The sequence below is a fragment of the Bubalus kerabau genome, chromosome 2, assembly GCF_029407905.1.
Source record: "Bubalus kerabau isolate K-KA32 ecotype Philippines breed swamp buffalo chromosome 2, PCC_UOA_SB_1v2, whole genome shotgun sequence".
NCBI lineage: Eukaryota > Metazoa > Chordata > Mammalia > Artiodactyla > Bovidae > Bubalus > Bubalus kerabau.
Window position 1 is genome coordinate 182,325,063 of NC_073625.1, and position 27,586 is coordinate 182,352,648.

General features: G+C 50.1%; 1 protein-coding gene across 6 annotated transcripts in view; it reads right to left on the bottom strand.

The window, feature by feature from the left end:
* Positions 1-1,127: 1,127 nt before the first annotated feature.
* The window catches only part of TMEM108 (transmembrane protein 108), a 409,024-nt gene continuing 382,565 nt past the window's right edge, over positions 1,128-27,586 (bottom strand). For 5 of the 6 annotated variants that reach the window (XM_055569672.1, XM_055569671.1, XM_055569673.1 and 2 more), the window contains 3 exons: positions 15,613-17,046; positions 6,712-6,866; positions 1,128-1,473 (listed from right to left, as the gene is read on the bottom strand). In XM_055569672.1, the coding sequence (XP_055425647.1) occupies positions 1,351-1,473; positions 6,712-6,866; positions 15,613-17,046 (1,712 nt within the window). In that variant the 3' untranslated portion in view covers positions 1,128-1,350. Of the gene's footprint in view, positions 1,474-6,711; positions 6,867-11,513; positions 15,202-15,612; positions 17,047-27,586 lie in introns of those variants that run through there. The other variant, XM_055569676.1, reaches the window with a different exon arrangement.

Genomic DNA, 27,586 nt, shown 5'->3' on the forward strand with positions numbered 1-27,586 from the left:
TTTTAAAAAGGAAAATGTAGGAAAGGAAAAAGGTATGATAAAAAGACCACAGCAATAACACAAACATATGACTCAACATTCAAGTTCGGGTCCCAATCTGACTATAAGAACATCTATAATCAAAATATACTATCAAACTATCTTTCATTTAGAGAAAGGAAGTGCCAAAGCAGTTATCTTCTCTATTAGCCACTATATATTAGGGGAAAAAATGGATAAGCAGCCATCTCTGGAAGCCCTTCTCCTGTCTCCGGGGGTCTGAGCCTTGTTGGTTTGTGGACCCCGGGGTGGGGGTGGGGCAGCGGGAGACCACCGACGGAGAGACCAGTGAGAGGTGAAGACCCCTGGTGACCCCCAGGCAGGTCTGCAGCGCCCAGCACAGATACAGTGATGTCTTCTGAGAGATCCGCTTTGGCAATCTTGTTATTTTAAGATCCTGGGAGGAAGGTTTAGAAAACTACAGCTCCACACTCCAAGGCTTCTTCCACAAACACGTTCCTCATGGGGGTGATGTGATGGTCTTTCGAGAAAACAAAGGTGAACCCCCAAACATTGGATCCTTGAGGAAGGGCAAGCATTTCAAAGCTCCGGGGCTGGGATCCACATTCAAACAGTCTCCAGAGAAAGGCACCGTGTCTAATGCATTTGCGGGTGGTGGGAGAATGTGGGGATACACTTGAAGGGGAGCCTCCTGCTGGCGGAGGGGAAAGTAGTCCTGATGTTAGCACAGTGGGGGCTCCCTGAGGGGGCTGTCAGGGGGCGTGGCCGGAGGACACTGCGGTCCTTTCCGCCTCCACACGCCAGCCTTTGTCCACACCTCGGATGCAATTACCCTCGACAGCCATTGGTGCCGTCACAGGGCTCAGGGCTCCCTCTTCCTTGTCCGCCAGCGTCCTTCCAGGTGCCCAGTTCCCGTCACTAGGTGCGGATGAGGGGACGGAAATGGGGTCCTTCCCATTGAATCAAGAGGAACTAGAGCTGTAGGAAGCCTCAGAGGCCTTGCACTTGGCCATTTTAATATCCACTTGTACAGGCCAGTCTCTTCTCTCACCTGCCTGGGGCTGCTGGGACCCCCACGTACAAGGACAGTTATTAAGAGAAGCAATCAATGCAACTGCTTTGCTTAGAAATACCTTTATTTTATAAAGGCCATGGATTGTTCCGCCAAGATTTTTTTTTTTTAAACCACACTTATAAAAAAGATGTTGACAATTCTTAGGAAAAAAAAGCTGCTGAAAATGTTTCTCATCAAGTCAGGGTTACACAAAGATTATATTTATAATATATATTTGTATATTGATAAGTTAGAGATGGAAGGTGGGGACCAGTAAAGCGAGGGCTGCTGCTTAGTTAGATCTCCGACACTTGATCATTTCCCACAAACAGCGTTTCTTGGCAGAAGGGGTTAACGAGGACCATCCCGGTGTCTCTGTAGTCGCCATTGGCTGGGGAGCGGGGCTCTGATAGCTGGTCCTGGAGGACAGAGGGAGGAGACAGGGTGAGCTGGGGAGGGGTCATCAGGTGGCCATTCTTACATACCCACTGGAACATTTACTTCCACTTGGGAGTGCTTGGTAAATATGAAAAAAGTTATTGAAATGTAGTTGACATACAAAGTTACATGAATTTCCAGTGTACTGCATAGAGATTTGACATTTACACATATTATGAGATGGTCACCATGATAAGCCCAATAACCTGTGCCCTCAAACAAAGTTATTACAATATTATTGACCATATCCCTTATGCTGTACCATTACATCCGTGAGGCTTATTTATTATATAACTGGAGGTTTGTACCTCTTAATCCCTTTTACCTATCTTCTCTTCATCTTAACCACTTGTCATCATCCTCACTGCTGATGCTGGGGTTCAGAGATCTGTCTGCTCTTTTTTCAGATCTTCATAGCAGCTTCCAAAGAAGGGTTCCTGCTTCCTGAATCATCTCCACTCTAGGCTGCAAGAGGTAGCATTGCTGTCCACGCGTGTACAGCTGTCCATGGTGTACAGCTCGCTGCCCTAGTGGGCAAAACCTGGTCCCCTTGGGCCCCAGACTCTCCTTCCACCTTTTCCCCACAGACCTCCAGGAGGCCTCACCACTTTTCTTTCCTGAACACACCCAGCACTTGCTCTCCTCTTTCTTCTCCTGAGACCCACCTACCAGAACCTGCAGAGTTCATTCCTCCCTCCCGAGTCCTCCCAGAGCCTGGTCAGAATTCTAAGCCTGTTTCTTATAGCATTGGATGTGCTGAGCTGAATGGATCTGAATTTCTGTGTGACTGCACAATAGGTGACTGAAAAATTCAGTCCATCTACACAGACCCAGGAGGGGGAAAGCCTAGAAACAGACAACCCGCTCAGGTCATCTGAATGACTTCGGCCTCAGTCATGGAGGCAGATGGGGGCTATGCAATAGCAGTTCTCAGACTCCAGCCCAGGTGTTGACATAGAGAAAAAAAGCCACAGTTTGTTCCAGTTCCACACAACGGAAGCCTCAGAGCCTGCAGGCTATTGTAGGGCAAAGACTCAGTGGCAGACTTGGGTGTAACTGGTTTAGGCCAGACCAGCTTAGAAATGGAGAAGGCAATGGCACCCCACTCCAGTACTCTTGCCTGGAAAATCCCATGGGTGGAGGAGCCTGGTAGGCCGCAGTCTATGGGGTCGCTAGAGGTCAGACACGACTGAGCGACTTCACTTTCACTTTTCACTTTCCTGCATTGGAGAAGGAAATGGCAACCCACTCCAGTGTTCTTGCCTGGAGAATCCCAGGGATGGGGGAGCCTGGTGGGCTGCCGTCTATGGGGTCGCACAGAGTCGGACACGACTGAGGCGACTTAGCAGCAGCAGCATCAGCTTAGAAATGGCTTCAATTTAAGATGTCATGATCAATACTCTGAAATTTATTTTTAAACAAAACGTGCAGACTTTTTTGTTTTTGTTTTCACTGCACTATACTCCCCCCAAAATGAATAAAAAGCATGCAATTTTTGACAAGTATATATTATTTATGGGTAATAAGGAGAGAAAGGAAGAAAGGCCATTTGTTGTAAAATGTCTTCAGAAGACAAGAATTTCCTTCGCTCATCTTAGGGGTGGACGTGGGGCCAGCTGTCTAAGAGAGGAGACCAGGGCAGCGTGTCAGCGAGGGGACAGAAATCCTCTTTCTTCATTGGGCTTTGGGGTTAAGCTGATGGAGAGTTTGGAGCCAGAGATGTGCTGTGGTTTTACAGTCCTCACAAGAGTTTAAGGGCAAACCACATTGGGGAAGTTATTCTGTGTTAAAAAAAAGAGAAAGTTATGTAGAAAATAACTAAGGCAGGAAGGAAAAATAAAGGAAGGAGGGAGGGAAAAAGAGGAGAAAGCATGAAAAAGTTTCCAAACGCTTCTGGGCACCACAATTCTGCCCACACAGTTCTGTTTTGCTGTTTTCATCAGCCCAGCAGGGGAGCAGGGTGCCAGGGAAACTTGCTTAGGCGAAGCACTTGGCAGCCTCCAAAGCTGGCAGCCTGGCAGTGAGCTCATGGCCCCATGACTGCGGTGGCTGTGTGGGTGGGCAGGGCCTCTGTGCCCGGGGGACAGGGCACAACTGCTGTTACTGGGAATACAGCAGGATGAGGGGAGCAGGCCGACTGGGAGAGGGTGAGAAACCCACTCTGAAGCCAGCCAAGCTTGGCGCTGCTGCAGACCCCTGACCCTGGGTCCTAGCAGGGTCTCTGGCCTGTGTCCCACGGTGGCCTGGGGCTGTGGGTGCTGTGCTCACCAGCACTGTCCTCTGGCTTTTGGTTTTCATTTACCAATTTGTAAGCAGTTTATGGTCCAGGGGAACAGAGCCCACACTCAAAGTGGGCCCAGCCCTTGGGCCAAGTTACCTGTTTTTTTTTTTTTACTCACTGTGACAGTTTTCAGGAACACTCCTGCCACCAAATTGTACCCTGGTCATGCTAAAGATCAATGCCATTGTAAGGCCTGTCCCTCTGTTTGTCCTTCAGCTAATTTTTTTTTTCTGAGTGTCCACTGTGTGTCAGGCTTTGGGGTGGATGATGGGTAGATTGTGAGCAAAGTTCACTCATGTGATGACCATTTACTGAGTACCTACCACATGCTCAGCACTGTTCTAGGAGCTGGGCATAGGGTGTGAGGAAGCCTCCTGCCCTGGGGCAGCATGTGTTCCAGTAGGTGAGATGTATACTCAGCAGTCAACAGAGAGAGAAGGGTACAATGCCAGGTGGAGAGAAGTCCTGAAGAAAAATGAAGCAGGGTGGGGACAGAGCACCGTGGATAGGGGGAAGGTGGGGTTCTAACCTGTGTAGAGCAGTCAGGGAAGGCCTCTCTGAGGAGGTGGCACTGCAGCAGAGGCTTGGAGGAAGTGAGAGATGGAGGCAGCTGGGAGAAAAGCATTTCAGACAGGTGCCAGGATGAGCTTACTCTAGGGACTGAGACCTGTACTCCTGGGGGGCCTGGCAGAGTAGGGAGGAGGTAGGCAGGGCAAGCCTGAGAAAAAACCAGCTAGGAGGAATCTGGACTTTGTCCAGAGTGTGAGGAGGAGCCCTGTGAGGCTTGGAAGTTGTGACTGACATGAGGTCCTCCCTTGAAAGGCTGGTCTGGTTGTTGTGTGGAGGACAGACTGCAAGCGGGGACTGGGGGCAGACAGCGGCTGGGAGAGCTGTTTGCAGAACGATGGCAACAATCCTGGGTTCGAGGGATGATGGCAGCCTAGGCGGGTGTCGTTGGGGTAGGGGGTGGTCACAGTGCTGGTAGTGAGACCTGCTCATGTGGAGGAAAAGCCAATGGACTAGGGGCTGTTGACGGATGGGATGTGGGGTGTGTCAGAGGAGAAGGTGGCCAGCAGTACCATCTAATCATGAGAAACACCAGGGGGCTTCCGGGCATTGAGGTGGCAGGGAAACCTGAGAGATCAGTCTCGGGCTGTTCACTATGAGATGCCCGTGAAATGTGTGCATCGGTAGCTGGGCACATGGGTCTGGGGCTCAGGCGAGATGGCCAGGCTAGAGCAGAACTTGGTAGTCATGGTGAGAAATGGGCCTTAAAGTCACGGAACTCTCTCACAGAGAAGAGAAGCAGTGGGAGCACTGAGCCTGGGCCCTCCTGTGACTGGAGCTTGGGGAAAGGACAGGGGGCCATGATGGAGATTAAGGAGGAGCTGCTGGCGGTGGGAGGGAACAGGACAGGATGGGGCTGGGATGCCAGTGAAGAAATGGTTTAAGGAGGAGATGATTGAATGTGCCAATACTGCTGGTAGGCGAGTAAAATCAGTGCCTTAGAACTTCCCCTTGGGGTTAGCAGTGTGGGGGCGAGAGACTCAAAATTGTCATGTCAGACCTGTGGCTGAATAATTACAACCCTGGTACATGCCACAGTGGAAAAGCACAGGAGCTGAGACCTGATGATAGGAGAGGGTGCCCAGCTCGGCAGGCAGGGGAGGCTTCTCTGAGGAAGTGACTGTTGGACTGCACCCTGAGTGGTGCGTCACTGAGTCACTGAGTGGACAGTGAGGGGGATGCCCAGGAGGGAGAAGGGACATGCTAGGAGACACACCAGGAGAGGGAAGAGCTTATGCACAGCCCTGCAGTGTGATATAACTTGGTGCCATAATGAAATGAAAAGAAATCCAATGTCATCTGAGCTTCACAGATGAGGGAGAGGGTATGACATGAGGCTGGAGGGTTGGGTGGGGACAGGTTCACCTCACAGGCCCTGAAAAGACTCTGAACTTCAACTTACCAGCAATGGGAAGCTACGGAAGAGTTTTGAGCACAGGTGTGATGTGATCACAGGCATGTCTATAAAAGCTCATCTGGATGCTGGGGAGATGGGTCTGCAGGAGGGCAGGGGACTGTTCCACCAGAAGCACGCTCAGCCCCACCCCCACTTTTACTTAGCTGTCCACCACCCTTCTCCCGAGCCATCTCAACTGCATCCCTTACTTATTTCTCACCTGTCTTTCTGTCCTCTCATCCATTCAGCCATTCACTAAACCATCCTTCCTTTCCTTCTTATCCATTCACTGATGATGACCATCAGCACAACCTTTCTACAACTAGGTCACAAAAAGCTTAACTTTCATTGACTCTCTGCTGTCCAAGACTAATTAATGCACAAACTCCATCCAACTTCATCCAAGGCCGTGCCTAATCCATCTACCTCTCCTGGGGCACCCTGGCCCCTACCCCACCCTTCTGTGAGAGTGGAAAGAGCAGTGGTCTCTGTAATCAGAACATGGGGTTCAAAGCCCAGCTCCCTTACTGGCCGGGCTGGGGTTTCCTGCACTCATTCACCCTGCCAGCACTTGCTCTGTGAGGCTCTCCTCCGTGGGTTTCACAGCCCTCTAACTCTCCCCATATCCCCCTCTTATCCTACTCTCCCCGTATTATCTGAATGATGCCAAGGTCCAGTACCTTAACCACATCTCGGAGCCTGGACCCCTTCAGAGCAAGCTCCCACCTTCACAGTCTCCTGAACGCCTGCCACCAAACTGTCCTCAATGAACAGTTGTTGGCCTGTTCCCAGAAACCCAAAGTCCCAAGAAACGTGCTTCGCCAAGCAGATGCCCATTTGGCGGGGCTGGGGCGGGGCCCCACAGCTCAGGACCCTGCAGGTTCTTGCTGCCAGGAGGAGGCTGGAGAGGCGAGCGGGTGCTCCTCCCCCAATGGCAGTCCTCCTGGGGGCAGCCCTTGGTTTGGGGCTCGTTACCTCAGAGGTTTCCAGGGACTGGATCTCCCTGGGAAGCTCCACGGCATGCTTGCTGAAGTAGTCCATGGTGATGGCGTTGTTCCAGTAGCTCAGACTGTTCTCGGGATTGGCGGGCTTCTTCTTCCTCCGCAGGCAGCACACGGTCAGCAGGACCGCTGCAGACAGAGTCCCGGTTAGAGAGAGGGAGGGGCGGAGAGCCGGGCCAGCATCGCGAAGGGAGGGAGGTGAGCCTCCGGTGGGACCGTGACAGTCACACATCCAGCCACTTGCCCTGCTCATTGATTCGCTTGTTCATTAGCTCAACAAATATCTATAAACGTGGAGCGCCTGCTTTGTGCCAGGTGCTGGGGACGGGGGAGAGAAGAAAAAGACAGGACCGCCCTGCTCTCATAAACTTTCCTCCTTGCGTGTATATGGAAGGTTCACGGGGGTTAGACAGTATAGAAAGATAACTGTTCAGGGAAAAGGAAACACGGGGAAGTGAGGGAGACAGCCGAGGGGAGCTACGGGAGGGGTTCCATCTTGAAAAGCTTCCCTGAGCAGTGACCTTATGGCTGAGACTGGCATGTGGGGAAGGAGCTGGCCATGGGTGGAACAGGGGCAGTGCGTCCCTAGTGAAGGGAATAGCACGTCCAAGGGGCCTGAGGTGGGGACGAGCTGCATGTACATGAGGAAATAGCAGCATGGCTGGAGTGCGGTTGGTGTGGGCAAGAGTGAGGTGGGAGGTGAGGCCCAGGGGGACGTTTGGATGGAATTTCGGATACCTGTGCATGTTGCAGTGCCAGGGAGTTTGCTCCAAGTAAAGGCCTTGCGCTCTCACTGGGAGGGCTCCCCAGAGCTCAGCTGCAGCAAGTGACATGTATGTGCCAAGCTGCACCTCAGGACTGAGGAGGAGTGTTCCCGAAGTGGGAGTGTGGCATAGAGATGAGCAGAGCCCAAGGAATCTTACCAATGAGCCTTGACTTCCACAGAGGGCAGAGGCTCAGAGCAAAATCTCTAGGCAGAGGTCTTGGACCCTGATAAAACTGTTGCTCCGGTCTCATTACCACCACCATCATCAAAAACAAATAGCTGCTAGCAGTCCTATAGCATGTATGTAGGGCTCCAGTACTCTAGAAACATGAATTCATTTAATCCTCCATGTAACTCCATGAGGTCAGTACTATGAGGGTCACTATTTTACAGACAGGGAAATGGAGACTTAGAGAGGTGAAGTGACTTGCCCAAGTGCAAATCCAGATGGCTCCGAAGTCCATGCTCTCAACCATCCATGGTTCTGCCTCACAAAGACAAGCCAAATGCTGACATTGAAATCTCACTGCAGAGAGAGGTCTGATCCCGCCTCCACATAGCTTGAGGTGCCACCCTGTTTGTTCAGTCTCGGACCCCCAGGGGCATGGGAGGAAGGAGCATGTTTGGAGGCTGCTGCTGAACCACGTGTGAACAGAGTGGCTTGGACATGCTGACAGGGAAGGCTTCCAAGGTCAGAGAGGTGGGGTGGCCTGTCCGGGGTTCTTACAGGGGAACAGGGGATGCAGTGCCCCAGGGAGACAGAAGCCATCTTGAGGAGAAGCAGCCATCCCCAGAACCCATGGGGTGGCTGAAACTCTGGATCAGGGGTAGGCATGGTTGCCCTCAACATCCTGGTGGTGCCCATCATCTGTGCTGGGGGGTGGAGGGCAGGCTGAGCTGTCCATAGAGGCTGGTACCGTGGTGGCAGTGGCCACCAGGGGGCAGTGGAGGCCCATCTCTGCCCACAGCGGCCAGCAGGCTTGGTAGTTTTGGGGGCCTATGCCTGCCAGGGTATGGGGGAACTGCAAAAGTTGGCATCCACACAGGCTGAGACCTCAGTGCCCAGAGCCCAGAGGCTTGCAGGCTGACTGAGGAATTCTGTAGCTCTTTCCTGCTGCTGGCCTTGCTGGCATCTCTACTTGAAAAGGCTTCCAGGCAAGATCAAGAGATTGGGCAAGTTTCCATTCCATCCAATCTGCTTTGATCAAAAAGACTTCTACTTTTCTTACCATTCTTCCAGGTCCTCTCAAAAAAGTTTTAAAAATAGAAAGCCAGTTTCTGAATACTTGAGCTCAAAGACATTTTAGACTGGCTGGTAGAGATCCTTTCAAGCTTTGTGGGTTTCCTCCCTTCCTTCCAAAGAGCCCTTTCTTCAACTGGTTGCAGGAAGAAGGGGTGAGGAGGGAGGCTGCAGAGTCAGCCTGAAAATCTGCTAATTTAGGGCACATCTGCCTGTTCTTTAGAGGAGAAGACTCTGATGCAGAACCCAGCTTGCCACAGGTCACAGCAAGTGGCAAGGCTGGGGCAAGGCCCTGGTCCCTTCTCTTTTCTGGAATTTTTATTCTTCATTGTCACTACTACTTTTCACCCTACTCCTGGGACTGGAATGGTGAAGCAGCCCAGGGGAATTCAAGTTGGGGAAACCCAAGCCATAGGGTGAGGGCTAGGCTGCATGAACCACTCCCTCCCACCTCACCCCACCCCCGCCCGCTAACCTAGGTGTGTGCAGGTTGCAGAATCCAGGTCCTCTGGATCCCAGGCCAGTGCCCTCTGAGCCCACACTGCCCCTGCCCCAGGGCCTGGGCCTGGTTAGGACGCACGACCAGGGTCCTGCCCTGTGGGAAGGGCTGGGGGTCGGAATGGGGAGTTCTGTTCCTCACTTTCTCTTCCTCCTCCCATGTTGTTAGCACTCCCAGCCTGATTACACGTCAATCGGGGAGTTCTTGGTGCCTCTCAAACACCATTTCACTTACACACCAGAGGCCAGCCCGGCTACAGGAAGAGCATGGGCTTAGACTCCAAAAGACCTGAGTTCAAGTCTGACTCGGCTGTGTATTACACTAGGCGTCACTTCCTCATGCTGATCACTATAGACCTGGCAGGGTTGTAAGGATCATGAATGCCAAATGCTGAGAGCACTGCCTGACACACAATAGGTGCTTCACTAATATGAGTTTCCTTCCGGTTCTCACATCATCATCCTTAAAGGGAGACCCTGAAGGAAAAATTGGGCTGCATGCCTGCTGCGTGGTTCAAGACCAAGGGTTAGGTTAGTACTTCCATTATTTTGGGGTCTGAGCTTTCATCTCAGAAAGAAAAGTTCAATCAAATTTATGGAGTCTCTATTTTATTCCCAGGTGCTCTACCGTCTGATTTAACTCACGATATGGCTGCCTGAGGAAGGTGCTGGCACTCCTCCCATTCACAGAAGAGGCAACTGAAGTCGCCTAAACTTCTAAACCACACAACTCTGCACACTCATGTGCAAGCCGCGCCCCCTCCCATGTCACCGAAAGCTTCAACTGCTCTGTTTCTCCAAAGGGAAATGCTGTCAAGACCCTCGAGGAGGTCAATAGGATCCCTATTTCCTCTAGTTTTGAAACTGAAATGAGAGTGAAGCAAGCTCTCCCCGCTTCTCCAGCACATCAATAGAGAATCAGCCACAGCTTGTCGGATGTATGACAGGAAGGAGGAGGGTCGCTGACGTGAAGATGGAGCCTGGGTACTGTGCTGTGTTTCTGGAAGGGACCTCATTTCGGGGCTGGGACCTGCTATACGATGGGAAATGGACACGAAAGCCTATAGGACCCCGAGGGAGGTGCTTTGACAATGCCTGCTGAGGGTGCTCTCCATGGGCGGCTGGAGGATGTGTGGCAAGTCCTGACAATGAGATGAGTATCATCACCCTCTGACCGTGTCCTCACCGGGCACCTCCCCATGGTAGATGCTGTGATAGGACTTCAGATGCATCTGCTGTCCCCCACAAGGCTTTGGAGTGGCAGCTGCAGCCCCGCGAGCGCCTGAGCAGCTCTCCTGCTGCACGGGGCAGCCAAGGGACCACCCCCGCCTCTGCCCCCTAACTTGCCACCACGGGTGTGCCGAGGCCACCCTTCCCAGGCTGCTCCCAGCCATCACTGATGGAGCAGGTCTGTTCCCGCAGGATAGGAAACTCCTCTAATGGTCTGAGGACTCCCCTCACTCGTGGAAGCTTCCTCAGGACGACTATCCAGCCTTTTCCTTCCCAGCCCTCCACCTCCTCTTCCTTTATATCAATAATTCAAAGGTGTTTCCCCAATAAATTTCTTGCAGGCCTAATTCTGTTTTGGTATCTGCCTCCTGAAGGCCTTGAACTAACACAGTGGACGTTAGTCCTATTTTTGCAGGTAAGAAAACAGTGGCCCAAGGGTTAACCTGTCCAAGTCCCAGGGGCGACTAGTGGGAGAGCTGGCTTTACATCCAGGTGTGTCTGGATCCCAAGTCAAGGCTTCCTGTTACAGCAGGGTCCCTCTCAAGCTATTCACACGGGTTTAAAGTTAGGCAAATGACAGAGGGCAGGGAGCTCTGACATCTCAGTTTGGCCCCTCATTAGGTAGATTAGAAACCGGAAACCCTGGAGGAAAGGATTAGTCGAGTGGTGCCAGCCCATCTGTGGACAATCATTTCCTCACTCTGGAGGTTGCGGGAGGTCAAGGGAGGCCTCAGGGTGTGGAAGGAGGCCGGGCTGGACCGGGTGGCGGGCCTGGGGAAAGCAGGTTTGGGGGCTCATTGACTTTCTGGCCTGGTGGATGGAGATGTGCCTGAGGAAGCTCCAGAAGGTTCCTGTGGTGGGTGCTGGTTGGGAAGCACAGGGAAGAGCTGTGAGCGTGGCCAGGACACTCTAGTCCAGCCTCGGGAACACCCTTGGGTAAGCCTGCCTTTTTCAAAGGCTGCCCCACCTCCCTCGGTTGGTTCATAAACCCCAAGGAGACAAACCTGGTCATGCTTACTTCCCGTTGTAATCTATTCTTTTAACTGGAAAGAGTACTTCTGACCCAGGTTTCTTTCTTTCTTTTTTAAAATATAATAACTACAAAGTCACTGGGGTCTGTGAGTAAAGGTACACAGACACATTCGGACTTAGTAACATTCACAGAACAACTGGTAATATAGCCGCGAGCCACCTGGCATAAGGATGCGTTCTCTCTGCTGCTCCAGTGGCATTTCTGTACGTCTGGAAGGAGGCCAGCCTGTCCTGGGTAACGTGCATGTGAACTCTCACGAATCCTGGGTCAGTGAGAGGTTGCTCTGCTTTGGATGGCTCAGCTTGGATTGATGATGAAAAATATCTGTAACTGGCCTTGTTTCCTGCTTTCGCCCCATGTAACTCCCATCTCTTCCAGGGAGGCTGGATGAAGACAGTCTCAACAATGAATGTGGTATGTGCAGGCCAGGCCAGAGAGCCTGACAAAGCCACATAACTGACCTCCTGATGGAAACCCAGAGTACTGGCAGCCAAGAGAGGGACCACTTCGGCACCAGACCCAGAGGCTTCCAGCAGGAGGTGGTGGCCCGTGCGTCCTGATGGTGGCAGCAGAGACCATCTCAGGAGCCACCCAGCTCCCAGCCCCTGACCAAACGTGGCCTGGATCCAATCAGTTTCAGTTCTCAGCACATCTGAAACTGAGTGTGGCTGTTTCCAGTGTGGCTCAGGAGACAAAGCATTTCTCAGACCTGGCGCAACATACATCCTTCCAGCTGCTAGAAAGGGCTCATGATCTGAAGGGCAGGTGTGAGTGGTGACAGCCCCTCTGAGCAGACCTGAGACTTGCTACAATCACCCTCTGCTTCCACCGGAAACCGGGGACTTGCTGGCCTGCCCAGCAGCCCCAGAGAAGCTGGACCAGGGCCCGGACTACTCAGAAAAGCCAGATGAGAAAATCTATGCATGTACTTTGTCACCAATGCAGATTGCTTGAAATATCTGACAAACCAGCCAAAGAGGAAACTCTTCTTTGAGGGCTGGAGAGTGTGCTTTAGGATAAATGTAGCTGCTGAGAAGGTCTGACTGTGGGGCCCCTAGACCTGGCCAGGCTATGAGCTTTCAAACAGCACAGTATTTTAAAGCTGGACAAGCATCTTCTTTCTCAGTGCCCCTCTCATCAGGACCTTCACAGGGTCAGCGATAGTCCCACAGGACAGGGAGCTGTATGTATGTGGAGGCAGCCAGGCTGGAACCCTGCTGAGTGAAGGCTTGGCCTGAGGATGGTGGAGATGCAAGACAGACACCAAAGGAAGCAGGGGCTGTGGGTCCCAGGGGGAAATCTTCCTTTCTGAAGTAATATGCTCTCGCCCAGTGGCTGAAGGTTCCTGTCAGTGCCAGAAGCATTCTCACGGTGCAGTTCCAGGCTTGTCCTCACTTCTGTCTTGGCTGATGTTATTATGCATGGTTTAGGCAGCCCATGGGTTTTCTGCTTTGCAGTAAAATTTGATCTAATTTCAAACTCATATATAGCAGAGGGGCTGGAGACATCTTTTTAGACCTGCAGACCCAGGTGGGTGTGGGCTGTGGGAGTGCAGATAGGGACAGGGCCCGGGCAGCTGGCTGGGGGAAGCTGTGTCACACACTTCTGGGTCCCTCATGCTTGAAATAGTGCTTGGCACACAGTGAGCACTTGGGAGATGCTGTTGAGTTGAATGGATTGTGTCACCAGATCTGGGCTGGCTCAGGTGTGATTGGGACCCTGGGCAAGTCACTTCACTTGGTGACATACTCCCTACCTGTATGGTGTATCTGCTTTGTCTTTTTATTTTATTGCTCTAGCTAGTCTGTTTTAAGGATGAATGATTAAAAATAGTAGGAATTCCCTTTGTAAACTACAGCCTCTAGACACATGGAAAGAATGGAAAATTAGAAAGCTGTCTCTAATGTGGTTACTTCTCAAATATGACCATTATTAATAATTTATTGGCTAATAGTGCTACATTTTCTCATTATCATTCTTCTGTTTTAGAAGTGAGCAATCACAGCTTTAAGAATATCTGTGTGCACCCATGAGTGACAATAAATCTGCTTAAGGAAAGAATGAAATATGCAACCTGTAAACATTTTCACTTTTTCCGCACTGGGTCCTTGAGCAGACTGGACTTTCCTCAACACGGAAAGTTTGCTTTGCTTATCAACTAGAAGCAGACAGAGAGCTGGGAGAGGCAGCTCCTGGAAGGAATCCAGACTCAGATTAAAAAGGATTTTGTCAGAATACAATGCCAAGCAGACATCAGGTTCATGTTAAAGGCACACACCTCCTGTGCTGATGTTCGATTGACCCATAACATGAAGACAGGCTGGGAGACCTGGCCGCATAGCCTCCTCTGAAAAAGTTTCTGGGGCTTCATTCCCCTTGAGATCAGGCTGAGCCCATGGTGTGACGTGAGGACCTGATGCCAGAGCAGGTTGCCTGAATGTGACTAAAGTGTCCGAACTGAGGAACTGCCACGCACGCTTCTCTGCCTCGGCCGGGCACAGGTAATGCGGTGCTTCTTCTGGGGCAGGCATGAACTGAGGCCATTGGAGGGGTAGATAGGGGCAGGACCAGGGCCAGGTGGCCCTGTGAAGAGACTCAAAGGGACAGGGACGACAGCTTGGAAAAGAAAAGCTTGCCCTTGAGAGTGGTTTCCTGTATCTCAGGGGTTGGTGGGTGGACTTGTTTTGTGAGGTTTCAGAGGGCAGAGGTTAGAACCAAAGAGTGTAACTTACAACGGGGAAATTACAATGCCCCCAGGAGAGCTGGAAACAGCCACAGGAGAAAGGGGCTAAGTGGGGAGCACAGGGGTTTCTCACCCCTGCAAAGACTGAGGGGGCACCTGGATGATGTCTGTGTGTGTGGTGGGGCTGGGGGGAGGGCAGGCACAGTAAGGATTCCTGTGAGGCCATCAGAAGAACTCTTAAGACTTGAGATCAGGTGCATGGGGGAGACATGAAGGCAGCCCTGGGTCCCGAGTGATTGCATCAGGTTCTTTGTGGAGATGTCAGGGAGGAAGAGGGCTTCCCCAGTGGCTCAGCCAGTAAAGAATCTGCCTGCAATGCAGGAGACCTGGGTTCAATCCTGGGTTGGGAAGATCCCTGGAGAAAGGAAATGGCTACCCACTCCAGTATTCTTTCTGGAGAATTCCTTGGACAGAGGAGCCTGGTGAGCTACAGTCCAGGAGGTTGCAAAGAGTCAGACACGAATGAGCAACTAACACCTTCACTACACTTTTTTCAGGGAGGAAGAAGCCCCTAGAGTTTTCAATACAGGAGTGATGGTGGGAGTGATGGTGGCAGCAAGGGGGCGCTGGTGGCCCGCTATTGTTGTGGTCTAGGGGAGCCCTTCTCCATGTACCCAGTGGGAGCAAAGGCAATGACAAGGTCCACAAAGCACCACTTCACACCACTCATGGACAAGCAAAATGGGGAGGAGCCACAAAATAGCTAAATTCACATGTAACTTGTAAGCCTCAATTTAGTTATAAGTACTGTTTTTGTCAAGGCTACTAGAACTTCCTGCAAAATAAAAACTTCATCTTTTCTTCTTTCTTGAGGGAAGACAGGAGGAGGAGAAGAGAGCAGCAGTAAGGGTGATGGAAGAGAGGTGGGGAGGAAGGCTCCAAGGGCTCTGCTACTTGGAGGCTGTCGGTTTGGAAGCACCAGCTCTCACCTTGCGGGGTGTTGGTGTCACGTGGCTAGAGAAGAGAGCAGGCAGGGTAGTGTCATGACATGAGCCCTGGGCTGGAAGATGGGTTCTCTGAGCTTACATTCTAACCCTGCCTCTCATGAGCTCTGGGGTCCTGGGGAAACCATGTCCCTTCCCCAGCCTGGTGTTTCTTTCTGCAAAATGCCGAGTTGGACTTGACTCCCAGCTCATAGGAGTTGTGCCTTTATGATCAGTGGGCATCTGAGCCATGGCCTGATGAGCTAGGGGCCAGGAGTGGGATAACCTGGGATTCTTGTTCTGCTGCCTTCTCTCCTGGGGTTCTGGGAGCTCTGCAGACCACTTGGTGGGGACTGCCCAAGTGTGGGGCAAAGGAATTGTGGGGATGGGCATGCTGCCGTGGTGGTGGGCGAGGGGAGAAGGGAGCGTGTGAGGCACTTACAGCAGGAGGAGATGGGCACGCTGATGGCGAGGATCACCCAGGCGATGTCCATCTTGCTCAGGCAGATGGTGGCTCTGTGCTGGGGTTTGTCCCCTTCGGCCACGTGAGAAATGTTCCCCGCTGTTCCAGGCTTCCAGGTCCCGGCGGGGACCAAACGGTTGAGGAAGTTTCCTGTGGCTGTGGACACCACTGTGGAGAGGGGACTGGGCACCCTGCCCATCATGGTGGGTGTGGGGGTGGCCACAGCTTTCTCCTCGGCTTGGGAAACAGTGCTTTCTGAAGCCCCTGTTGGGCGGGCTGGGGCCTGCGGGGCTGAGGATGTTCCCTGAGGAAGCCCCTCGGAAGGGACTGAGACACTGGCATCAAAGGCAGCCTGGATGGGCCCCGTGGTGGCTGCGAAGACCCCAGAGTTGGTAGATGGAGGTCTGCTGGTGCCGGGGGTGACAGTAAGCCAGGAGTCACTGTGGCTGGAGCCGTCCTGCGGGTCACCATGGGGGCGCTGAGAAGGCACTGGAGCACGCTGTTGACTGGCAGGGGTGCCTGAGGCTGCTGTGGCATCTGGCTCCCCTCCTTGGCTGGTGAAGGTGGAACCACCCCCCTGGTCTGCCCTGCTAAGGCTGGGCTTGTCCTCCACAGGCACTAGGGGGGTGGTGGGTGGTACCCACGAGGTCCTGCTGGGCGCTGAGGTTGCGGCCACTGTCTGGGGCTGTGGAGAGGAGGAGTAACCCCAGAGCGGGTTCCTGGGGGTGAAGATGGAGGGGTCAGGCTCCACAGACCCTGTGAAGTTGCCTTTGTAAATCTGAAAGATTTTCCCCAGCGGCCGCTTCTGCCCCAGATGTGTGGAGCTCTGGTTTCTTCCCCGTTGGCCGTCCTTCCTCCCGGCATGACCACTGGGTGCAGCGGGGATAGGGCGTGGTGAACTGCCGGCTCCCTTTCGGGAAGAGCCAGGGGGCCTGGGGGGCCTGCGTGTGGTAGCTCTGGAGGGGGCTGTGGGGGGACGGCTGGTGGCTTCCCCTGGCTTTGTCAGCAGGATGGTGGGCGCAGTCTCACCCGGGGAGCGGCCCTCTGAATGGGAGGATGTGGTTGCCACGGCAGCAGGAAGTGGCCCTGTGGACAGGGAGCCTTCAGAATGGGGGGTGGATGCCGTCGCCATGATGGTGGAGATGGTGTTTGTGGGAGGGTGTCCATCTAGATGGGGTGTTGTCGTTGCCATGGGAGCTGTGGCCTGTGAGGAGGGTCCATCAGGATGAGGGGTCGGTGTCACCACGGAGGCAGGGGTGGCCACCATGGAGGAGTGTCTGGTAGAACTGAGGGATGCTGTCACCATGGTGCCTGGGATGGTGCCTGAGGGGGAGACTTGAAGAGATTCCCTGGGAGATGGTTCCTGGGCAGCAAATACCAGTGCTTCAGTCAGCGCCAAGGTCAGGAGGAAGCCTTGAGAAGGAGACAGAGAGCAGAGGTGAAATCCCGGGAGCAGCTCAGCCCTGTGCCTTCCTTACCCATGAACCTGAAGCACTTGGGAACTCAAGGGAAACGGTGGGAGGATCCCTGAGGTCCCCGCGCATCCCACTGTGGGGACGGGGGTATCTATCAGGTTGGTTCCACCCAGCACCCCTCCCAGAGAGAACCCACCCACAGGGGAACCAGAGACGGCTAAACCAGCCAGGCCTGTCCTTTCCCAAGTGCCTCTGAAATGCCTCCGCCCTCCGCCCAAGGGCACATGCTCAGACGGGCTGGGGGAGGGGCGTGGAGGAAGCCTTGTGGCCCCTGAGTGCCTGAGGACCTTCTGCACCAGGGAGCCGTCCAAAGTGTGACCACAAGGAAGCCAGCAGCTCTGTGTGAGCCGCCCTGAGTCACTAAGCAGGGCTTGGGTGGGCAGAGCTGACCAGCACCCACGCCTTTTCAGACTCCTCCATTTATGAACTAGACACAGGTGCTTGTTCACACCCACCCACCAAAGAGTTAAGGAGGGTTTACCCCCTCCTTGACCCTGGAGACACAAAAATGAACAGGGCCTGGGTGAGGTCATATAGATCCACAAACAATCCTAAAACAAGGCAGAGATGTCTCAGTGCCATTGGTGATCAACAGGCAGAAGCGGACTGGGATTCAGAGGGTGACCAGATCTGCTGCCTATAAAACACTTAGCACAGAGCCTGCAGGAGAAGGTACAGTGCATAAACACCAGCTGGTTGTATGGTTAACTGCTTGTCCTATGTGCTCATGAAGCTGAACTCTGGAAGACCACTGGTGGTGCCTGGCATTCCAGAGTAGGAGGAGCCCTTCTGGGCATTGACAGAAAACTATGGACTTTGCATGATGGTGAGTGTGTGTGCTTTTTGTTCACTGAGAAAAATGCACAAGGACAAAAATCTATACATGTAAAAACTCTTCGAAAGATGTGTGGATTTTATTAATCACAACAGCATGTGCCCATCTTTAAAAATAATACCTCAGATCAATGTGATATGTAGGATCTATTCGGATTATAAACATGAAGACTGGCCACCCTGTACAACCCATGGGCTAGGAAGAGCTGCTTCCTACCACCAGGGAAAGCTTGACAGACCTCTATAGTCCGATTCTGACCTGAGACCTCCCCCGTTCACAGGGGCCCCCTGCTCAGTCACACTCATGCCCTTCCTTCAGTGCTGCTAGCCGCCAAGACCAGCCCAGGTAGAGATGGGCCTCTGACTGGTCACCCTCTCGGGGCCTCCCTCCCCCACAGATTCCAGCAGGATGAATGGTCAAAGCAGGGGCCCTGGTGGTGATGCTGGGGAACCTGGGGTGGTCAGCAAAGCTGGCAGGGGAAGACAGGGGCTCTGGTGAGTTTCTGGAAACAGAGATGGGGAGAAGACCTCCTAACATGGCTTCAAAGCAAGGTTCAGGGTCACCACTGAGGCCTCCTCCAACTTAGGGGAGGGGATGGGGTTTGGGTCGGTGCTCCCTCACCCTGCATGTCTAACTTAGTGGGCGGGGGAGGCTGAGGGACGGCAGATGGAGTAGAGCCTATAGCAGTCACATCTCCAGGACCAACAATTCTCCCTAAACGACAGAATTTCCCCACACTTTCATTCATAGTTTAGCCCATACACCAACAGTGTTTTCTCCTTATCTGGGTCAATCCTAAAATCTGGCTACTGAGCATCACTCTGGCCCTGTCTTTCATGCTTGACTGAACCCTCAATTTAACCACCTGATGGGGCAGGAAGTTGAGGCTGAGGGTGATTAAGTAATGTGTTCAAAGCCCCTCAGTAGAGAAGTGTGTGACACCCAGGCATATCCAAAATGCACAGAGTTCCTGGTCACCCAGCGCATACGAGGCAGGAGAAGAGGACAGGAAGTTGCAGCTATAGAAGGAAGCACGCGCTCACGGTTACTGCAGCCCCTCTCTGGCAGTTTAGCACCACAGGGGCAATCTATTCCTAGAGCTGGTGGTCGTGACTGCTGAGGTTTTAAGGGCCGTGCCCTAATAGGCCTCTGTTGGCTCACGAGCACCCTGGTTCAATATGTGTTGAACACATTCCCCTCAGAGCCATATGCGGACACCCTGGCCCTAGCACCTGAGGGTGGAACTGTGTGTTAGGGCCTTTGAAGAGCTGATTAAGGCAAAATGAAGCTGATGGTGCAGGTCCTAACCCAATCTGAAGGGTGTCCTTATAAGAAAAGGAGCCCAGGACACAGATGCAAAGAAGGCCCGCACACAGACAGGCAGTGACAGGCCAGTTGCCTGCAAGCCAAGAAGAAAGGAGTCAGAGTACTCCAACCCTGCTGGCACCTAGATCTTGGGGTTCCAGCCTCCAAAACTGTGAGATGATAACTTTCTGTGGTTTAACTCCCCGCCGGCCGGTGATAACTTGTGTGGCAGACCCAATAGACTGATATCTGTGTCATACCTTAGAGATTCCTGAAAAATGAGAAGTGGAGACTGGGGCTTGTGTACAGGGAGTTTATTTTGGGAAGTGGCCCTAGGGGACAGCTGTGGGGGCCTGAGATGAGTGAAACAGGGAAAGTCAATCCTAGGGTAGGTTATGAACTGATCAGGGTGCAACTCAAATCTGCTGGGGGTCTCTGAGGAGCTGAGCACCTCTTGCCAGCAGCTCTCCTTCCCACCGCCAGTGCTGCTCACCCACCTCCTTGCTCCTCCACGAGGCCCACCTGAGTGAGTCAGTGAGGCTTTGGGCAGGGGCTGTCTGCTCACACCTGTACCCGGCTGGAGGCTGCCACAACAGCTGGAGTTAAAATTAAGGGCCCAGAGGATTCCTAGGGGGGAGCACAGATGTGCTCCATATAATCCGAGGCCCATGACCAAGGACAAGGACACTGTTGCCTTCCAGCAACAGCATCAAGGGCAGCCCAGAGTTTTCAGAGAGGCCCCCAGGGACCCCAGGGACAGGCCAGAGGTAGGAGAGGGGTAGCTCGGCCTCCAGGGGGAACTTCTGCAGCCTCTAGAGGCCGAGGGCTTAATGCTCCCTGGTCTTCAAAATACTCAGGGAAAGAAACTCCCTTGACTTTCCCACCATGAACATCCCTGGGGCTAAAATCCTCCCAGGTGGAAAGTGTATACAACTGACTGGAGTTCTCCTTCCTGCAAGACTTTCAGGGGAAGTAAACATGCGTGCCCTTGCTGCAGCTCTTTCTAGTTGCCAGCATCCCCTGAAGGTATTTTCACTCTAGGAGGACTGTTAGGGCCCTTTTTTCTTCAGATTTGAAAGCTTCGGTACAATGAATGGATACTGCCCTCCTGGGTGCACAGGGTCTCCACCTAGAGGATGACATTTAGCTGTCACAGTGAGAAGGGCACTCGAAACAACTTAGTCCAGTCCCCTCATTTCACAGAAGGGGCAACGGAAGGAGTGAAGTGACTTGTCCAAGAACACAGCTGGTCGGGACACGGCCTGGATTATAGTCATCATTTCAAAGCAACTTTTCATTTGTATCATAAAACTGCTACAGCGCCGCAATGCCCAAATGCCTCCTTCAACACCCACAGTCATCCTCACTGTGGAAATCGCCTCTCCTCTTTGGCACAAAAGGTTAAGCACTGAATGTAAAGGCTTATACCATCACAATTACTGCTCAAGGCCTTCAACCCAGGGCTCCCCTAACAGATGCAAATTTCCACTCCAGGCCCTTTGTGCTGGCCTGCTCATTCCCCTCCCCACAATCTGGGGCTACTGCCTCTTTGAATATAATTTGCATAGATTTGCATAATAGACTTTGCCAGCTCTAATTCCAAATATGTAGGCGAGACTATAACTAAAATCCTACTTGATGTGTTTTAAATGTAGAACTGATTTTTAAAGGATGCCAGAATAAAGACAAGTGTAGAGGGTGGGAACCAAAGATTGATGGGTGCTCAGATGTGGCAGGAAGGCCTCCTCCTACCTGCAATTCCCGTGCCCAGTGATCCCAGGACCCAAGGGAAGGAAAGGCCTTCCTCCTTCTGTTTATTTGGTTGGCTGCCGACAGCCCATATTGGGCATGATATTTGCATCTGGTAAAGGCAAGGAGGGAATTGGTGAAGAGAGAAATGACTAATCTGTGCTGAGTGCTTCCTGCCTGCCACGTGCCATTTGAAGGGCTGAGCATGTTCCTGACACATTTAATCTTCATAACAACCTGATGAGGCAGGTACTATCATTAGCTCCCATTGCAGCCGACGAAGAGCGGCACAGAGAGGCACAGGAAGCTGCCTCCTTCCACACAGCCTGGGATAGTGGGCTCCACACGCTCAACCATGTTCCCTCACCATTCCACTCTGCATATTCAAAAGCAGTGGTTCAAAATCTTTTGGGAGTTGATTTTCTATTACTGATTTTTTGATTTTTCTTTCTTCCTACTTGCTTTCTTCTAGCTCCATTTCAGGGCTCTGTATTAACATTTTCAACAAGTTAGTTAACTTTATTTTGCAATTTAGCTTCTGCATCTGATGTTTCAACAACAACAAAAAAAGAGAATCCATGCTCACCAAGTTTGACCATCATGAAGTCTGTTTTCTACATGGGCAATAACATACCATCTTGCCAGGAAACATGCTCTTCTCATTTCAGGACTATTGTCTTTTAATTGGAAGGGGTGCTAGGGTTCCCTGGTATCTAACTCCTTCACTGACAGATGAGAAGGCTGAGGCCCAGTGAAGTGGAATCCTCACTCTGGGCCACGTACTATGATGCACCAGCCCACAGGGCTCTCTTCACATTACTGTGGGTCTGGTATTCCAGTGCTCCATCCTCTGGACTTCTTTTAAAAACAAAATCCTTTTGTTTTAAAGATCAAAAAGCTTGTCATTCCTAAGAGCATGGTTTCTGTCCATGCTCAGAAATAAATGCCCATCACTGACTTTAGGGTGAGCTGGGTGACTGTTCTGAAGAGGTACTCATGCCTGTGACCTTGGGCTTCTTTATGAAAGGCAGATTTTTTTTTCATAAAGACAAAAGGAGTTTGGGGGTGTGTATCTTTGCTTCTACTCCCTTCTCTGGCAGACACTTTCCAAATGTTCCCTCCTATCAAGTCCTGCTGGTGACATGCTTCAGGTCACAGAACTTAAAGCACAGAGGGTTCTGCTTAGTTCTGAGACACACCTGAGGCCATCACCTGGTGGGTTCCAGAAATGTCTGGGGATCACTGATTCAACAGTTGCACTGATCAGATCCATGACTCCACTGAGAATTATTGCTCCGAGTACAATCTCTAGAACACATGTGAGCAAGAAAACCACATGAGATGGGCCTGGGTGACCCAGACACTACTATGGCCTCCAGCTAGCATGAATTCACTTCATGCTGCAACTCTGAAGCTGACAGATCACAGCTTTCTATCAAAAACATGTGTACTCACATGTGAGCACACACACACACAAGCTCCTCTCCTGGTAGCAGGAAATAAGGAAGAATGACAAGCGTGAGAACTCCAGTCATCTCCATGGTAATAAACAGTTAAGTCATTCATCTGAAGTCAAAATGGCCATCATGTAACAGTGTCAGGATTTAAACACAGTTTCTCTGATCCTGGCTGCTCGAGACCCTAGGTACTGAGAAAGTTTTGATCCAGGAAAATGTCCTACACTTTATGAAGAAAGGCAATGATATAACAATAGTAGGAGCTATGATGACCACAGCTACAAAACAAACATTTCCCCCCAAGCAGAAACACTCGGCAACCACACCACCTTTCATCTTCAGCTTTTGCTCCTCTGCCTTAGTCACTCAGTTTATTTGGGGACAAGCACTTTGCAACTAGAACTCCTCTTGGGTCTTGAAGCCATTGCTAGAAGCCCCTCCTGTGTGCCTGTAACCACCATTCCTACCCCTGCTCCAACCCCCATCTCTAAATGGAAATGCCCAGTGTCCTGTTTCAAATGCCCACTGTCTGAACTCTAAGCTGCCCGAGTGCAGAGACTGTGTCTGCATCAAGGATATTTCCCCATATCTAGTCCAGTACATTAGCCACAACAAATCTTTGCTGAAGAATAAGAAACTCTCCTAAATATCCAAAATATAAGAACTCATACAACTCAATTAGCAAAAAACTCCAAATAATCTGATAAAAAAATGCTTGGAGGGTCTGAATAGACATTTTTCCAAAGAAGACATTCAGATGGTCAACAGGTACGTGAAAAGGCACTCAGTATCACTAATCATCAGAGAAACGCAAATCCAAATCACGATAAAAAAACAAATGAAATATCTCTTCATACCCATCAGAATGACTATAATCAAAAGGAAAAGAGGTAACAAGTGTTGTACAGATGTGGAAAAAAGGGAATCTTTGTGCACTGTTGGTGGGAATGTAAACTGGTTAGAGCCCACATGGGAAATAGGATGGAGTTTTCTCAAAATATTAAAATAGAACTAATATATTATCTAGCAATTCCACTTCTGAGTACATATCTGAAGGGAACAAAAATCACTATCTTGAAGAGATATTTGCACCTCCAAGTTCACTGCAGCATTATGTACAATAGCCAAGACATGGAATCAACCACAGTGTCTACTAATGGATCAATGGATAAAGGAAGTGCAGTATTACACACACACACACACACACACACACACACACACACACACACAAGATTACTCAGCCACAAAAAGAAGTAAATGCTGCTATTTGCAACAACATGGATGGACCTTGAGGGTATTATGCTAACCGAAATAAATCAGACAGAGAAAGACCAGTACCATATGATCTCACTTACGTGTGGAATCTAAAATAAAAATCAGGGCTTTCCTGGTGGCTCAGTGGTAAAGAATCTGCCTGCCAATGCAGGTGACACAGGTTTGAACTCTGGTCCAGGAAAATCCCACATGCAGCAAAGCCTGTGCGCTACAACTGTTGAGCCTATGCTCTAGAGCCTGGGAACCATAATTACTGAGCCCATGCTCCGCAACTACTGAGGCCCATGCATCGCAACTAGAGAGTAGCCCCTGCTCACCGCAAACTAAGGAAAAGCCTGTACAGCAATGCTGACCCAGCACAGCCAAAAATAAATAACTAAATAAAATTATAATAAAATAAAAATTAAACTCATAGAAATACAGAACACGTTTGTGGTTACCATAGGTGGGGAACAGAGAACAGGGGAAATGGGGGAAGGTAGGCAAAATTCCAGTTATAATAAATAAATTTTGGGTATAATGTATAGCATAGTGTCTATAGTTCATAATCCGTGGAGAAGGGAATGGTTACCCACTCCAGTATTCTTTCCTGGAAAATCTCACAGACAGAGGAGGCTAGTGGGCTACAGTACTTATTGTACATTTGAAAGTTGTTAAGAGAGTAAATCTTAAATGTTCAGTACAGTTCAGTCACTCAGCTGTGTCCGACTCTTTGTGACTCCATGGACTGCAGCATGCCAGGCTTCCTGTTCATCACCAACTTCCGGAGCTCACTCAAACTCATGTCCATTGCGTTGGTAATGCCATCCAACCATCTCATCCTCTGTTGTCCCCTCCTCCTCCTGCCTTAAATCTTTCCCATCATCAGGGTGTTTCCCAATGAGTCAGTTCTTTGCATTAGTTGGCCAAAGTATTGGAGTTTCAGTTTCACATCAGTCCTTCCAATGAATATTCAGGACTTATATCTTTTAGGATTGACTGGTTGGATCTCCATGCAGTCCAAGACTCTCATGAGTCTTCTCCAACACCACAGTTCAAAAGCATCAATTCTTTGGCACTCAGCTTTCTTTATAGTCCAATTCTCACATCCATACATGACTACAGGAAAAATCATAGCTTTGACTAGATGGACCTTTGTTGATAAAAGATCCATTTTATTACTACTAAAAGTAGTAATGTCTCTACTTTTAATATGCTGCCTAGGTTGGTCATAGCTTTTCTTCCAAGGAGCAAGCATCTTTTAATTTCATCACTGCAGTAACCAGTTGCAGTGATTTTGGAGTCCAAAACAATAAAGTCTTTCATTGTTTCCATTGTTTCACCATCTATTCGCCATGAAGTGATGGAACTGGATGCCATGATCTTAGTTTTCTGAATGTTGAGCTTTAAGCCAACTTTTTCACTCTTCTTTTTCACTTTCATCAAGAGGTTCCTTAGTTCTTCTTTGCTTTCTGCCATAAGGGTGGTGTCATCTGCATATCTGAGGTTATTGATATTTCTCCTGGCAATCTTGATTCCAGCTTGTGCTTCATGAAACCTGGCATTTCACATGATGTACTCTGCATAGAGGTTAAATAAGCAGGGTGACAATATACAGCCTTAACGTACTCATTTGGAACAAGTCTGTTTTTCCATGTTCGGTTCTAACTGCTGCTTCTTGACCTGCCTACAGATTTCTCAGGAGGGAGGTTAGGTGGTCTGGTATTCCCACCTCTTTAAGAATTTTCCAGTTTGTTGTGATCCACACAGTCAAAAGCTTTGTTGTAGTCAATAAAGTGAAAGAAGGTTTTTTTCTGAAAACTTCTTGCTTTTTTGATGATCCAACAGATGTTGGCAATTTGATGTCTGATACCTCTGCCTTTTCTAAATCCAGCTTGGACATCTGGAATTTCTTGGTTCATGTATTGTTGAAGCCAGGCTTGGAGAATTTTGAGCATTTCTTTGCTAGCGTGTGAGATGAGTGCAATTGTGTGGTAGTTTGTACATTCTTTGCCATTGCCTTTCTTTGGGATTGCAATGAAAACTAGCCTTTTTCAGTCATGTTGCCACTGCTGAGTTTTTCAAATTTTCTGGCATACTGAGTGCACTTTCAGAATATCATCTTTTAGGATTTGAAATAACTCAACTGGAATTCTATCACCTCCACGAGCTGTGTTCATAGTGATGTTTCCTAAAGCCAACTTGACTCCACATTCCAGGATGTCTGGCTCTGGGTGAGTGATCATACCATCATGGTTATCTGGGTCATGAAGATCTTTTATGTACAGTTCTTCTGTGTATTCTTGCAATCTCTTCTTAATATCTTCTGCTTCTGTCTGGTCCATACCATTTCTGTCCTTTATCGAGCCCATCTTTGCATGAAATGTTCCCTTGGTATCTGTAATTTTCTTGAGGAGATCTGTAATCTTTCCCATTCTATTGTTTTCCTCTATTTCTTTGCATTGATTACTGAGGAAGGCTTTCTTATCTCTTCTTGCTATTCTTTGGAACTCTGCATTCAAATGGGTATATCTTTCTTTTTCTCCCTTGCCTTTAGCTTCTCTTCTTTTCACAGCTGTTTGTAAGGCCTCCTCAGACAACCATTTTGCCTTTTTGCATTTCTTTTTCTTGGGGATGGTCTTGATCACTGCCTCCTGTACAATGTCACAAACCTCTGTCCTAGTACTTCAGGCACTCTGTCTATCAGATCTAATCCCTTGAATCTATCTGTCACTTCCACTGTATAATCATAAGAGATTTGATTTAGGTCATACCTGACAGTGTAGTGGTTTTCCCTACTTTCTTCAATTTAAGTCTGAATTTTGCAATAAGGAGTTCATGATCTGAGCAACAGTCAGCTCCTGGACTTGTTTTTGCTGTCTGTATAGAACTTCTTCATCTTTGGCTGCAAAGAATATAATCAATCTGATTTCAGTATTGACCATCTGGTGATGTCCATGTGTAGAGTCTTCTCTTGTGTTGTTGGAAGAGGGTGTTTGCTATGACCAGTGCATTCTCTTGGCAAAACTGTTCACTTTGACCTGCTTCATTTTGTACTCCAAGGCCAAATTTGCCTGTTACTCCACGTAGCTCTTGACTTCCTACTTTTGCATTCCAGTCCCGTATAAGGAAGAGGACATCTCTTTTGGGTGTTAGTTCTAGAAGGTCATGTAGGTCTTCACGAACCATTCAGCTTCAGCTTCTTCAGCATTACTCATCGGGGGATAGATTTGGATTACTGTGATATTGAATGGTTTGCCTTGGAAACGAACAGAGATCATTCTGTCACTTTTGAGATTTCATCCAAGTACAGCATTTTGGACTCTTTTGTTGACTGTGATGGCTACTCCACTTCTTCTAAGGGATTCTTGCACAAGTAGTAGATGTAATGGTCCTCTGAGTTAAATTTACCTATTCCAGTCCATTCTAGTTCACTGATTCCTAAAATGTCAATGTTCACTCTTTCTGTCTCCTGTTTGACCACTTCCAATTTGCCTTGATTCACGGAGCTAACATTCCAGGTTCCTATGCAATATTGTTCTTTACAGCATTGGGCTTTACTTCCACCACCTATCACATCCACAACTGGGCATCATTTTCTCTTTGACTCTGTCTCTTCATTCTTTCTGGAGTTATTTCTCCACTCTTCTCCAGTAGCCTATTGGGCACCTACCGACCTAGAGAGTTCATCTTTCAGTGTCATACCTTTTTGCCTTTTCATACTGTTCATAGGGTTTTCAAGGCAAGAATATTGAAGTGGATTGCCATTCCCTTCTTCAGTGAACCACGTTTTGTCAGAACCCTCTGCTATCACCCGTCTGTCTTAGGTGGCCCTACACAGCATGGCTCATAGTTTCACTGAACTAGACAAGGCTGTG